The sequence below is a fragment of the Ruditapes philippinarum genome, unplaced genomic scaffold (assembly GCF_026571515.1).
Source record: "Ruditapes philippinarum isolate M1 unplaced genomic scaffold, ASM2657151v2 ctg2531_1_1_1_1, whole genome shotgun sequence".
Lineage (NCBI taxonomy): Eukaryota > Metazoa > Mollusca > Bivalvia > Venerida > Veneridae > Ruditapes > Ruditapes philippinarum.
The window spans coordinates 3533-19446 of NW_026866987.1; the positions used below are offsets into that span (position 1 = coordinate 3533).

At 32.6% G+C, this 15914-nt stretch overlaps 1 protein-coding gene across 1 annotated transcript; it reads right to left on the minus strand.

Moving 5' to 3' along the window:
• Positions 1-1043: 1043 nt before the first annotated feature.
• LOC132734417 (uncharacterized) lies at positions 1044-15463 on the minus strand. Its single transcript, XM_060721156.1, has 13 exons — positions 15154-15463; positions 14165-14237; positions 12899-13450; positions 11994-12076; positions 11501-11597; positions 10769-10912; positions 9009-9120; positions 8211-8263; positions 7647-7729; positions 6316-6406; positions 5542-5691; positions 2049-2157; positions 1044-1155 (listed from the first exon to the last, which is right to left on the minus strand). The coding sequence occupies exons 1-13, from the start codon at positions 15376-15378 to the stop codon at positions 1128-1130; spliced, it is 1800 nt and encodes a 599-aa protein (XP_060577139.1). The 5' UTR covers positions 15379-15463; the 3' UTR covers positions 1044-1127.
• Between the last annotated feature and the right edge of the window lie 451 nt (positions 15464-15914).

Below are 15914 nucleotides of genomic sequence, written 5' to 3' on the forward strand. Positions count from 1 at the left end.
TTATTGGTCAGTTGTTTAAAAAACTTTATGAATATATATCTTCGTGTTCAGGGTTTTTCATAATTTTGTTCATAGTAGAACGGTGAAACAGATACGTTACTATGATTTGATATTCGTTTCCACTTAGTGGAATACATTTATACTGTTAAGTAAATCCGAGCAACATTGTGTCAATAGATAAGTATGGAACATCAGTATTTCTATTGACCTAAAATGTTTTTATAAGTGAATAATGTTTTTGGAATACACAAGTCTGATTAAAAAGTAACATTTTCATCAGCTTCAGTTCACAAGCTATTCATAGACGTAGATTTTTTTAAAAATGCATATTGATGCATAATATTTTGTAATATATACTGGTGCTATATTGTTGAAAGAATGATAATTAATTTCTAAATCATGTATATTCATGCTAATTATTTTTATCTAGTCTCTGAAAGCAATTGGAAAAATGGTAACGTATCTGTTTTTGCACAAATCTCGAATTCTTGGTAACTTAATTTCAGGAAATATTACAAGTTTTTTGGTGAAATGTTAAAAGAACCAGTATGTGTTCAATGTTATACATGATTTAAACCAACAAAAAAAGGTGTCTTGATAACTATTCGCAAATGTCAATTATTCACTATTACTTACAGCCTAATTTGAATGTTTAGTGGAGAATCAATGAAATGCTTTTTTTTGTTGTACTTTTATTTTGAAAGCAAAAATCTTTTATATATTTAGTTTTCAAATACTAACGAGAAATTAACTGTAATGGAAATAATTGATGTAAGAGTAGTCTTAAGTGTACATGTAGTAATTTTCCTGGCATTATTTTTCTAAGCAAATGAAAAATGAAATTGGTGTAAATTTATTAATTTGACAATTTGAGTGCTCGGCCCTGGATGGAAATATTTACAGATTCGTATATTGTTTCCAAATTAAAAGCATATCATAACAAATATTTTTCTTCAGTCTGAATTATGTTTAAATTCCTGTCTATACATAAAAGACGAATGCATTTTTATATGTGAAAAATAATTAATAATGAGATTCCACAATTTTATATTTCATTTCACAAGATGTATGAAAATGTTCATACAATTTCAATGCATACTAATACTATTGTTTCATTGACCAGCAGTTTATCCTACTAAAGGTGCAGCTAGCATCCTGAAAATAACGCAATAAATGTTACAAGTACCTTTGCTAGAAAATTAAGACAAATGAGCCGTGTCACGACAAAAGTAACATAGTGCGTTTGCGACCAGCATGGATCCAGACTAGCATAGGCATCCGCGCAGTCTGATCAGGATCCATGCTGCTCGCTATCAATTTCTCTACTTGTAATACAGTTGGTAAGCGAAGAGCATGGATCCTGATCAGACTGCGCGGATGCGCAGGCTGGTCTGGATCCATGCTGGTCGCAAACGCGCAAACGCACTATGTTGCTTTTGTCGTGACACGGCTCAAATGGTTTAAAATTGATATCATCAATAAATATCATCAGTTTACAGCAATCATTTGTTGCTTCAGGAAGTTCTCTACTTTTGCTAGAAAACTATAACAAATGTTTTATTATCGTGACATGTGCATTAACATAATTACAGAAAAATATACCATATAAGTAAACATAAAAGTAGGCACCACACCCGATGGGCCTAGTCACAAACATGCTATTAAGATAAACTACATCAGATGTATACTGACGATATTTATACTAAAATGATTTTCATCAGTCGCGAGGACAAATATTTATAAAATCATAGGTAAAAATTAATTTGACCAGGTAACTGCATAGAGGATTCGTTTTCGTTTGTTTTATTGCTAGATTTACACTAACTTTAACACAATTTATATTTTGGTCATATCCCGGTAGTCGATCCACCTTACTGGCTTTCCTGGATAACTTACCAGTAACAGGTCTTTGAATAGAATTTGAAAACAAGTGACGGACTATTAATCCTGCATGTTTTCTGAATCAGCTGTGGGTCACAAATGACCACCAGCTATATACATAGAAGAAATCAATTAAAATTTTATTGTAAATGCTACTGAAAACTTACTGAGATTTTTCACAGATGAAAAACATGTGCGTACGACATCTGTAATCCTGCCATTCATAGTTCTTTACACCAATCATACACATGCAATCCTCGCCATGTTCCCCGTCACCTAACATCATTGTACATTAACTCAGTGTGGCCATATCACGTGACATTGACGTCATTTTCGGCATCATTTCCAAGACAAATGTTGCTCGATTCGGAAAAGAAAATAGCCGTAAATATTTTATTTCTGTACCATTTCTTTGGATATGCACCAGTCCCCTACGGGGAAAAATAAAAGCTTTCCACAGAATATTGGACTTTGTCAGTTTTATATAGCCGTTTTATCAAACATTTGCATAACCTGAAGTTGCTTGTATTAGAGGGCTTCAGTTGCAAGCTATTTCGTTTTCTGGCGTTATCTGGTCTACGTATGATTAAAAAGTCAGGTTACATAATCAACCGGGAGTACGGAAGGCAAAACTCTACCTAAATATCGTTCATATTTTTTATTATGAATGACATAAATCTTAAATTTTTCTTCAATTGTCAATTCTGGCACCAGTTCCAAGTCGAAAAGAAGGACTACAGTTTAAAGCAGATTTTAGAAATCCGTTGCAAATGCAGAGCAAACATGCCTACCGTTCTTTTCTACAATTTTTGTTTTTCATTGTTTGATCTTTCACACAGAGATGGTGAAAACTGATTGTTCCTAAAAGCAATAACACTTACTTGTATCGCAAAAGTGCACGTCAAATCACGTAGATTTAGTCCTGTCGGAAAATAATATTTTGGTTTCGTTTTGAAGATGTTTAAAGTATTGCTCATTTTATCCTATGTAGTAAAATGTGTTTTATTCTATTTCACAATGGCGAAATTGATAAGAAATATATATGTGCTCTCTGTGAGAGAAAGAGTTAAAAAAAAAAACACTTTTGTGTGCTATGGAAAGGGTTACACTTTAACGCGAGTGTTGTTAAGCTAAAGGTATTTTTTCAGTTTATTTTTGTAAAGAGTAAATGACAAACACTGACACTCGTGAATGTGACGAATGGGTTCTTCTGTCTTCAAAAGAGAGACTTTTAAAAAGTATATATTTTTTCTGGAATTGTTGTATAATAAATTTCTAGAGTTTGATAAACGAAATCACAATTTGAACTTGGAACTTTGCCGTGTAAATCTGATACATGTAGTATGATACTTAGTTGCATTACTTGTGATTCTCTATTTATAAAAAAGACCTAAAATAGCCATGAATAAGAACGAGAATGGACGCCATGTGGAGTAAACAAAGTAAAAATAGTAAACAGATAAATGATGTTACAAACCAACAGCCATTGATCCAGTCAAATTTCTTGAAAACAAAACATTCAAAAAGACGGAAATAACAATGATTATCAATAATTATATAAATATTAACATTAACATCTTGTAATAGCAACGTCGGCAAGATCTATGACTGGGTCCATATGCCATGATGCGTCCATTGAATAATTGATAGCTAACATACGTAAGCTTAGTAAAAATTACGATTAAATTTGAAGAGTATATTCAATTTTTATCCTTCAACTGTCAAATGACTTACATCTTTATTTAAATATCAGATAATTCACTTATTTAGTATATGCGTCATGTTTATCATGTTTTAGATTTTAATGTGTGGTCCTTTTTTATATCTTAAAATGCTATAAAAAGCCTGTTGAGGACATCTGCAGGTCATGCCGTGTGCAATAATCCATGCATTTACAGCCAATGACTACATCGATAAGAAATAGTCCCAAATAGCCCTATAGTTTTTATTCAGTTGAAAGAGACATTATTGTTAAAAAGTTCTACTCGATTTAAATGTTTTCAAACCATAAATATTCCGTTCCCTTCCTCTCTTTACAATGTATATTGGTGAGCTCTCTGATAAAGCCGAGTTGACTGATGTAATTAACTAAATTTGTCAGATATGCAGTTTATCAACAGAAATAAATGCAATTACATAATAGATAGTGTTTAAAAGTTTGTTTAATAGTGTTCTTAAGTGAACGAAGTTATATCCAGTTCACGAAAAACGGTTACCGTGGGTATGAAAACAGGATGTAAAAATATTTTTATCAACGAGTGCCACTGTGTTAAAAGCTAAATCTATCATACCAAAACATTGCTACAGGTTCTTTATATAATATATAATATATCTATGTGGTTTATACGTATAAATAACTCTTTACAAAAGAAAAACCTTTGACTTTAAAATTGCCGCGTTGAGGCGTAACCCTTTTCACAGCATACAAATCGAAGTGATCCTGAAATGTGCACGTTCCTTGGACAGGCTAGCTAAGTCAATCCGAGCCTGCAATATTTTCAATTTTGCCGTTTTGGGCAATATTTAGGGTTTCTGTTTTCAATTCCACGTTTAGTATTGCTACATGACACAAATAGATTTTTCATAATCATTACCATGAAAGAACAATGATTAAAGAGCAAAACAATTTCTTTACAAATACAGACAACAAGTTAACGACTTTTAAAATCACTTATAGCGCAGCGAGTAAAAATCATTTAAAATATTCAATTTGTGTTTATGTAAATCGTATAGGAAATAAAATGTTTTTCATGGTTAACATAATTATAGAAAGAGAAACGGTAGGCATGTTGCTCTGCATTTGCAAAGGATTCTAAAATCTGCTTTAAAATGTAGTCCTTTTTTCTCGACTTGGAACTGGTGCAGAATTGACAATTGAAGAAAAAATTTAAGATTTATGTCATTCATAATAAAAATATGAACATATTAAGGTAGAGTTTTGCCTTCCGTACTCCCGGTTGATGTAAAACCTGACTTTTAATCATGACGTAGACCAGATAACGCCAGAAAAACGAAATAGCTTGCAACTGAAGCCCGCTCTAAATACAAGCAACTTCCAAGGTTATGCAAAGTGTTTGATAAAACGGCTTATAAACTGACAAAGATCCAATATTCTGTGGAAAGCTTATATTTTTCCCCGTAGACTGGTGCATATCCCAAAGAAATTGGTACAGAAATAAAATATTTACGGCTATTTTCTTTTCCGAATCGAGCAACATTTGTCTTGGAAATGATGCCGAAAATGACGTCAATGTCACGTGGTATGGCCACACTGTAACTTAAAAGTGTATATGTATGAACGATTCGAACGTTTCGACATTGTATTCAGGAGTTAAAATATAAGAACGATTAGAAAAAAGAAGATTTACCTGATTAATAAACCTTGGGTTTTCACAATGTCAAGAGAATAACAAAATAATGATAGATATGTTCAACAGGATAACATATAAAATATCGAAAACACAGTCATATTTAAATCTTCAATTTTTATACTTTTTGCTTTTTACAAAATAAGCATATAGATGAACGACAGTGCGGGCATTTTAAATTGCAAAAAATGGAAAACAGACAAGGGATTGGACGAAATAATAAATATAAAGAGCCAATTTCTGAATGGCAAACTGAAACTGATAGTCTTTGAAGACTGGTTAATTTAAATACCGGAATCTGGTTCGCCCTTATGCCAGTTACTGTAGCCCTGTATCAATGTATGTTTATGACTATAATCATCAATCCATTCCCATCGTCCTTCAGTATCGTCGTCACTTCCGCCTATCCATACACCAGAATCAGAATCGTCGTCGTTTTCATCTGAGGTAGTATATTCAAAGTCGCTACAGAAATGTTTTTGAATATGCTTAAAGTTGCATGCCTACAGACGGACAAAAACATTGCAAAAAAAAAATAACTTGGGGAAAATACAAAGATTTGAAGGAAGGCAACATGATTCACGCTTCAAGTTATTTTGTTATGTGCGTAAATGACTGATTTTGCAGTATTTATCACCATATTTCAACTGCGTGACTAACGCAGTACAGGCTATTCTTGTATGCTTTTACCTCTTCACGGTTATTAACCTGGTTTGTAAGTGCCGTTTCCTATGTGTAAATTACTGTCTTTGTTCACATTACAATATTTTACTTTCGAAACATTTTAAAACGTTTAATGAAAATTGGCATACACCTGGAGGCGTGCTACTTTTAAACATAAAGCAATGAATTGAGTTTTGGATACAATCTGGGACTTAAAATAAAATAGCAAGTCCCAGGATACAGCTAAACTGATGTAACTGATAAATAAAAAGTTTAAATATTTTTGTATATACATGTTTTTTATGTTTCATCAATAATGGAAATAAATGTTCATAATTTAGTGTTATATGTTTTGTTTTTTTGTTTTTTTTTCCACAAAGAAAAACAGAATATTAGTACTTACGAATCCTTTGTGATGATTGTTGTTTAAGGAACTGATCCTCCCCGGCGGTCTCTATTATTGCAAGATGAGCTTGTTGAGATACACAGAATGACTAGAACGACACGTGCTTATTTGTTATCTCAAACTATTGACATTTCGAATTTGATTAAATTATATCTTATTATACAAAGCCTATCAATTCAAGTTTGTTGAGGGTATCTATGGTGGCATATTTCTGCCACCAGATAACCATATAACTAACAAGTTAATTAAGAGGTTAACTAGTTACGTAACTAGTTAACCTGTTGATTAACTAGTTAGTTATCAGGTTAACTAGTTACGTAACTAGTTAACCTCTTAATTAACTAGTTAGGTATCAGGTTAACTAGTTACGTAACTAGTTAACCTCTTAATTAACTAGTTAGTTATCAGGTTAACTAGTTACGTAACTAGTTAACCTCTTAATTAACTAGTTAGTTATCAGGTTAACTAGTTACATAACTAACCAAGGAAATATAAATTAACGAGTAATACACGTCAACACCAGAGCAAGTTTACATAACTAGTTAACCTCTTAATTAACTAGTTAGGTATCAGGTTATCTGGTGGCAGAAATATGCCACCATAGGTATATTTCCTTTATCATATATTCTTATTGTATATTACGCAGATTTAAACATATTTCAGTCATATCTGGGCGGTCAGTCGACCTAACCATCTCTCCTGGATAACTAACCAGTAATAACCAATTTATTTTATTTACTTATCCCCCCACGAATTTCTGCGTCAGCAGTTAGAGACAAATGATCATCAGACTCTCATCACGGTCCGAGATCAATTATGATGGGGAGATAAAGCCTTGCCCGAGGATAGAACCAGGGACCTGTGGACTACAAGTCCGATGCTCACTCTGATAAACCACGGATTTGTAATATAAATCCGTGGATAAACTAAGCGGGCGGGCATTCAATTATAGATTGAAAAAGATCATAAGCTGACTTGACAAGTTGTGATTATTTAAACATGCTACACACTGTGAATTGTAAATGCAATCATTTAATGCTTCATATATGTATCTTAATAAATAATCAAAGATCATTTTGTATTGCAAATCGTCACCTTAGTGCAGTAACGGGTTAAGTCCTCCTAAATTTAATAGGAGTTATCCAGCTATTGCACTAATGATGTATACGTGATTACATAACAAAACCGTTGAATGAAACGAGTGGTTCCTGCATGTGGCTCTTATGGATTTCCCTAAACTGACCAATCAAAATCCACTCTAGCCAAATAAAGATACCGAACCGTATTGCATTGTTTCAAATATCATCAATGAAGATAAATAGACGTACATTTGCCTCTTTCCACTTTAACCTGTTGTCTGTATGGAACAAATAACAAGATCCCTGATACGTTTCCCAGCCTTGTGGACAACCTGCCAATTTACAAAGACATACGATAAAATTTTAAAACATTATTTTTGTGACAAAATCAGTTCTATGTAAAATCTTAAATGTTGGCATATTAATTCTTTTAAGCTCGGCTACTCTGCGAATAGGGAGAGCAATTGTACTCACCCTTCGTCGGCTTGACACTTGAGTTGTTAAGTTGTTGGCGTTCAAGTTGGTATTAAGGGAACGGATTGAAACTTCACACTTTATTTCCCTATATTTATCCTACATGACGGGAACATGTTTGATAACTTTGAGTTTTCTTTTAAAAGAGCTATGTCCCTTGTCTTACTGGCAAGCATTAGGAATAGTCGAGCGCGTTGTCTTATGATTAGCTCTTGTAATAGGATACTTCCAAAGTGTTTTAAATGATTTTTCAAAATGATTTAGATTATTTTTTACTGTTTATGTGAACAGAGTTTACTTTTACCTATAAAGTTGAAGATCGTAAGTTTAAATACGGACCTGCGAGTTGAACTTGTTTCTGGGGCATCTGTGTTGCTATGCTCACGTACCCTCTGTCAGAACATATACAAAACGAACACATAATTCTATATCAGTACATTTAACGAAAAGAGTTAAATATATCAAACGATTAAAGATATTATTTGAAGTGATATGTGCAAGTCAAGGATTAGTCAGTATAAGAATTTTGTAAAGTCAAGAAAGCACAAATATCTGTCAATTTTAAGCATTCCTTTTTCAATCGAACAAACAAACGTTCGTATAATGATCCCATTGATTTGTACGTATCAGAACGTAATTGCTTAACCATTTAATGAAGTTTACGAACGTCATAATATGTTATTTTGTACACATTAATTTTATAAAAAGCACCGTGCATGCATTATGTCAAGATCAAACTCCCGTCCATCTTATTCATTGGTTTGTTCTGAGACATGGAGTCCCAGGCTTGAGTAATACGCTAGATTAACCAATACCAACTGTGTCGTACCTTTCAAATTTTCGCAAATTTTTGCTGTTAAGTTTTGTCGTCAAAATCTATTTATCCAATATATTTACATGTATCCTACCATATATTTATTAGTTAAGATAACCAGTGTCTTTCAAATAGATAGTATTTGAAATACCCTGATGTATCGGTCAGACAAAAAGTGTTAACTGCAGAAATATCAAAATGACGTATTCAATGAAGTTTCTAATCAAAATTATTATATTGCGTAGTCAAAAATTTCGTTTACTCCATATTATGTGGATAAGGAATATATAGAATAAATCATTAGAGATGTAGAGAAAACATACTTAGTGGATTGTTCACACACATAAAACATGTGTTCATTACAGGAGTAGTCTGCCCATTGGAAACCTTGATTGCCAACCATTGTCATACAATCTTCCTCATGCTCGTTACCTCCTGTAATGTTTCAACCATATACATGTTAAACTTCTTTGTTTCGACAAAAAATACAAAGAAAAACCTTATAATCGACGAGAAATTGTTATCTCCTCAATATTAGGCCATTGTTCTTTGCTTTTTTTCTGTTTTTTAATTATAAATTTTAAGCAAATACTTGTATAAAGAGCAAATGAAATCATTATACAATCATATCAATAATAAATTTTCTTTATCTGTCACTATTACAAGTATTTTTTCCTATGTTTTCAACTAAAATCGTTTTAATTTCATAAACACAATTTTACAAATGTCTTTATACGTGTATTTTAGAAAAGATTCTGGCCAACGAAAACTCACACCTATTGACAATACATATCAAATACTGCTCTTTGACAATTTATGAGCCTTTTTATGATAACTGGAGTATATAACTGACAATACAATAATGGCATTTATCATTTATATTAAATTAATACAATTGAGCTTGTGTTAATGTGACATTATGCTCATCCAAGGTTATATAGTGAGTGAACAGGTGAAAGTTTAAATGAGTTCACAATTTGCCATAATTCCTGTCAATCTTAAAATTTACTTCACATAAACAATTTATAATTGACGTAGCCCAAGAAAATTTCTGTTAACCTCTTACCCCATAAGCATTTGTGAAAAATGGCTGTTTTCATTGAAAGCGTCCTATTACAAATGCTATGAAACTGTGAAAAATGCTTAAATGGCACAACTGTTTACTAAGCCATAGCCTTTGTAATGGTACTAGTATGCCAAATCTTAAATTTTATGTTACCATGGCCACGAGGGGACATATCAAAATTGCCTATTTTGCGCTGATTTTGTCAATCAAAACTGATTTCACAGTGCTGCAACTTCTCAGTGGATTGAGATAGACTCAAGGGCTTTTCAGTGTTGTGTTGGTTACACGTTACTTACGATCGACCTGAGGCTATTTTAGTCCCACACAAGTCCAAAATTTCCTAAATTTTCTCAAACGAAAACAAATGTTTGTGTCCTAAATAGGACATTTTTCACTGTTTGAGGCCTCAAAAGGGGGGGAGGATACGCTGAATCGCGTATATATGGGATAAGGAGTTAATATTCCTCGGAATTTACCTTTAACATTCAATTAACAAAAAAGTGGGGCAGTCGTTTTCATATTTTAGGCATATTTATATTTTATTCTAAACATTTTCGAATGTAACTGTGGTGAATCACCATGTTAAGAGATACATGTATATAGTCAATTCAGCTTATGCCTCAAAATCTTTAATGTTTAAATGTCAGAAAATGTCAAACATATGTTTAATGGATCTAGAACATATTAGATTTTTTAACAACTGAAGAAAATAGCACTTAATTTACAGTTATATGATGTAAAGCTAGCACAATGGAAACAAATAGCATTTTGACTTCCATGCAAAATACTTCTTCACTATAATTAATTATACTTATTGGCAACAGAGCATAGAAAGCAAAACGTAGTTCATCTATGAGGCAAATGAGTATTTTATTAAAACTTTTTGAAAATGTTACAAGATACCAACAATAAAAACATTTTGAGAAATAAAAATTATAGCATTTCTCAGGCATAATGGGCCTTAAACTAGATAATGAATGAATGAGTATAACGTCACGAACAACAAACGTTACCAACCTGCATCGGGCTCGTCGCTTTCCCAGTGAGTAAATGTAAATGGTTTGTATATATTAGTGAGACCGTTAAACCATTCCCAATGGCCTTCTTGTCTATCATCCCTTCCTGATACCCAGGCTGATGAATCAGACCCATCGTGGATATCTATATAGTTATAACATAATAAACTTAGATCTTAGGTTATTTGGCAGTGATTTCTTTTTTTTAAATTTTCATGACAACCTGTGGCTTTCTAATGGAAAAATATAGTACGATAAATCAAAAAAGGAAAAGGAAGAAAATCTGAAAACAAATTCCTACAACTGTCAGAGAATGGTATTGATCCACACATTTTATGAAATTTTCAATTTCAATTCAATTTTAACATCCTTGGTACATAGCAGAGGTATGGACAACTTGAGAAAACTTTTCAGTTAGCTGACATAAGTCAGATGCTGTTAAGCCACAATTATGTTGGTAACTAATTTGCAAAGGGTGTTTCAGGGGGGAAATATTGCACTTTTAGGGGGAAATAGGCATATTTAAGGCTAGGGAAAACAGCCTTTATTCGGCTGTAAAATATAAGGCAAAAATCCCTGTTTGGTTTAGTTTAAAATTAGTTAGCATGGTTTTGAACTAGGTCAACATTTTCTCAGCATGTTTCGAGAATATTTTTTTGCCTTCTTTCATGAAAATACGTGTATATATATCTGTCTAATGAGTGATTGTTGAGCTTTATACAAATGGACTTACGAGTGTCTATAAGATGGTCCAGGTGTTGTTTAAGAAAGTTGAATTCATCAACATTTTCCACGATTGCTAGATGAGAAGATTTGCTTACGCAGTCATTCTAGAGATAAAAAAAAACATTGAAAAAAAAAACAACATAAACTATATCACATTCAATCATACATGTAGATGTTGTTTTGTTTTCAATATAATAAATGTTATTTGGCGTTCCAGTAACATTAATTGCGATTGTAATATGATTCCATTGAAAAACATCAAATATATAAGCAAGCACAATCATGAACTACAATAGAACCTCGGTAAGTGTTAGTTGAAGAAACTTGTTGAAAAAAATTGCGTCGACTTCTCTGAGCTGACAAAAAGGCGTCTCAAAAGGGAATAGAGGTACTAGTAACTTAACTAGCTTATTGATAATCACGCCACACCGGGCATTTGTCTCTTTTTATTTGTAACTGAACTGAACTATGAAGTGATTTATGGCAATGTAATGTCTTACGTTAGCTTTGTGCCATTGACTACGATGATTAGTTTGGAACATGTAGCACGATGATTTGTACATAATCCAACCATTTGGACATGCTGTAAATTATCGTAAACAATTACAAAAACAGATATTATACTGTGATATTTTTGACTGTAATAATTGTACCCGTAACTCACGCTATTATTACAAAATGCAAAATGGCTTGAATCGACTAAGCATTGAGGTATTTATGCATCGTGTATATCCCGTAAATCGGAATTGTGAAAATAAGGCAGAAATTGTGCATAAATAATGTCAAATCTGTGAAATGCAAGGCGTAAACGAGCAATTCAGTTTACTCTAAAACATATTGGTCCGTTTACTTACCGCCTTGCTCTTTCCGACATAATATATTATACATTATTATATACATGTACATAATAATATGTACGACCACCATTCCTTTCATGCGTTACGACTATACACGGTTATATTGCTCTCGTAGTACTTGTTATTTGCAAGCAGAATGTGTTCTACTAAAAGACTTATTTCCTAGGATTAAGAATATATTAAATGAATGGGGATATCATATGCGATTGATAGAATGAGTTGAATAAACTAATATTTTGATGATCACATACCCTGAAAAACTTATCGGCTTGTTAATCAAGAGTTAAAAAAGAAGCGTTAAAAACATTAAAATTGTGAATGTTTTTGATACATTTAACGATATAAAACCGATTTTTACTTAAAATATTCATTTGCAACGGCTAATTTACATATTATATGCAAGAACATGCAATACCAAATTTTCGAATCCATTAAGGCAGCTTGGGTTTTGATAAATATTCTATTTGTTCGCATCAAACTCAACATAAAATATATCAACTAACGTAATAAGCGATATATTAAATAATTCATAAACTAAAGATACAAACATGGTTTAGGAGCTGTTGTTGTTGTTGTTGTTATTGTCGTCGTCGACGGTGATGTTCTCGCTGTTGTCGATGTTGTTGGTGAAGCCGTTGTTGATGTTGTTGGTGTTGACGAGGACAACGAAGACGACAAAGGTGTTGAATCCGGTACGGTAAGCAGCTGTGTGCTAAAAGCATTTGTTGTTATTGGTAACAGCGTTTTATTTAAATGTGTTTGAGACGGTGACGTCAAATTAGAAGAAAACGTATTGAGCATATTTGTTGTCGGGTGTACAGATGTCGATGCAGTTGTGGAGAGAATGGTGATCTGTTGAGAAGTGACGGTCTTTGACGTATTGTCGGTCGACTGGCTAGTGTTTCCACCATTTACTATTGTATGATTTCTATCAATGTTTATAATTACTCCTATGTTAGGTTTTTGTGTTGAAGAAGTGGTCATTTGTTTTGTGACTGATCCGGCTGTTGATGCTTCAGTTGATGTTGTTGTTTTTGATTCGGTTGAAGTTGTTGTTGGTGTAGTTGTAGATGTAATACTGCGACTTGTCGTAGTTGTTACTTTTAAATAAAAGGGGGGGGGGATGTTTTGACGACAGTTGAAGAGCATGTAGTGCAGAAATATAAACTAATTCAGACAAAATTTGTATGTAATAAGCGATGTCCAACATCTCATGTATATGTACTAAATTTTGAATAGCTTAAAGATATATTGTGCTCATCCTTGAGTAAAATATTTTAATCACAGAAATTTATTTGAAATATATGTAATTTTTACTGAATATGTCTTATTTGAATAAAACAATAAGTAAATTATATATGGGAAGGTGCGCTCCCTATTACAGGTTAAGTAAAGTGGGCCTTCCATAAAACGCTGTCAATCATTTTAATGACACTATATATTCATATTGTAACTACCTATAGTGTGTAGAATTTTTAAACATAACATATCTACTCTCTGTGAAGTCTAAACATTTATTTTTTATATTAACATAGAGTCTGTGTAGCAATTATCAATATTTGCTATTATCAAATTTAAGCATAGTATACTTTAATATTGTAAGAGATATTATTTAAGTTACAATGTATTTCCTTTAGTCATGGTTCTTTTCCCTGAATTTATTTGTCATTACCAGTATATATCGTAAATTAAGTCGTTGCTTCTTTTGTAATGTTATTTGATTCTGTTGCCTTTACAATAAAGGATAAATGATTGAGGCAGGTCATATTATGTTCATAGCACAACAAGTTTACCAATGAAAGTTTAATTCATACCAATGTCCTCGAAGGGGACGCTGCCTTGGCAAACCTGTATTTGAATTCCATCACCATTTTCAATAAAACCAATCTACAAGTTAAGCCAACATACATATTTCATGTACGGATTAATAAGTCATTTATAATTAAAAAAAATGAACTGTGCTGTGAGCTTATAGGGATCTTACAGCAGATGTCATAGAAGTATAGAATAGTGACCCCGGTTATTATTCTGTAACATGACCCCTTTGTAAATAATTACTCCCTTAAAAAAATGTAAAATATTGTCCTCATTATCCCACCCCTTTAAAATGGCCCCTATTTCATACAAAATGGCCCAGTTAAGACATAATAAGCTACAACTAGTATTCGATAGTAAAACTACCATTTTGCCATTTTGCTTCGGTAAGTATTGTTTCTACACTGTTTTATTTTTTTAAGAAATTAATAGAATAAGAAGTTTAAAGGTAAATAAGGAAACCGTTGGCTCAGTTGTTAAAGTGTCAGCCTCTCAGCCCAAGAATCGTGAGTATGGGTCAATTCCATGTTTCCACACACGACACCACCAAGAAGAGGAAAGAGTGGTTCAAATAAGTCACTTAATTCAAATTATAAATAATGTTGTAACTAATTTGTACTTCATAGCAAGTTCCCAATTTTTACAATATTTACTTCCCGTGCCAAAAGCCATTTTGGGGTCAATATTCTATATAATGATTATAGCACCAATATGTAAAAGATTTGGCTTCACTTTTCATAAAGATGACAGAATCATGAGAGAATTTTTATACTATCTTAATTATGCATATATTATGTATATTATGTTTGGAAAATGGCGGCAAGGGTAGGTAATAATTGGTATGTGAAAAGTATTTGTTGATGTCTTCATCTGTTATTTATCTAATAAGTGAATGATTATTGTTTAAGATTGATGACATGCAACGCTGTGTTTTTTGTTCAAGTTTCATTTCGATTTACGAAATGTATCATTGTAATTATTTACCTACCTTATTTTCAAACTGAACTTGTGTGAATTTGTCATCTTTTGCAGCTTTTGCGTAGATTGCTTTACAGTCGAACTCGTACAAATATCCAATCACTTGAGCAGCTGAGCTATCTTTTGAATAAATTGGCAACTCGACATTGTAGTTGCACAAACATGTGTAATCTCCTAGAACATATGCTGTTAGAACAGCACTGAAAACAATGACTTTAATCACAACAGCAAACATTGTGCTTTTGAAACGCACAAATAATGTTTGACTTTATTTGCAGTGTATGTGTTAGTCATATGAACCTAAGTTAAGGCCTACATATGGACCTTATCTTTTATGTCGGTCATGGTCATGTGTGACAGTCAAAGTTCTAATCTGTGCATTTATAGTTTAACCGACATGTTGGTCTATATCAGCACATGGTCGTTCACAAAATATGAACATCCTTTAATATTTTGAAAATAATCTCTGTCAGTTAAAAGAAACATTCCTATATTTGCTAGACATTATATAGGTAATAAAATATGCTGCATGATACATGCACGGACATATATTATTATAAAGTTGGTATAACTAGTAAAACTACCGCTTTGTAACGTTCACAATTAAGAGAAATGATACGCTATTGCCTAGTCTACAATGGGACCATGGTGACCCTAAATTGCAGCAATTGCTGTATGATGTACTCAATGCCATATTGCATAAGTAAGAAGTTGTTCACATAAAGCCATTCGTCCTCCCCTTCGTCAAACCTTTAGTCAGAAATAAAAAGG

Bases quoted from the DNA above. Each gene is read 5' to 3' on its own strand.
- LOC132734417 (XM_060721156.1), bottom strand. From the start codon at position 15,378: ATGTTTGCTGTTGTGATTAAAGTCATTGTTTTCAGTGCTGTTCTAACA. The intron at 5,692-6,315 runs GTAAGTACTAAT...ATACTACCTCAG, and splicing joins ACAATCATCACAAAGGATTC to ATGAAAACGACGACGATTCT. The intron at 1,156-2,048 runs GTAAGTTTTCAG...CGTTATTTTCAG, and splicing joins TTCATCTGTGAAAAATCTCA to GATGCTAGCTGCACCTTTAG.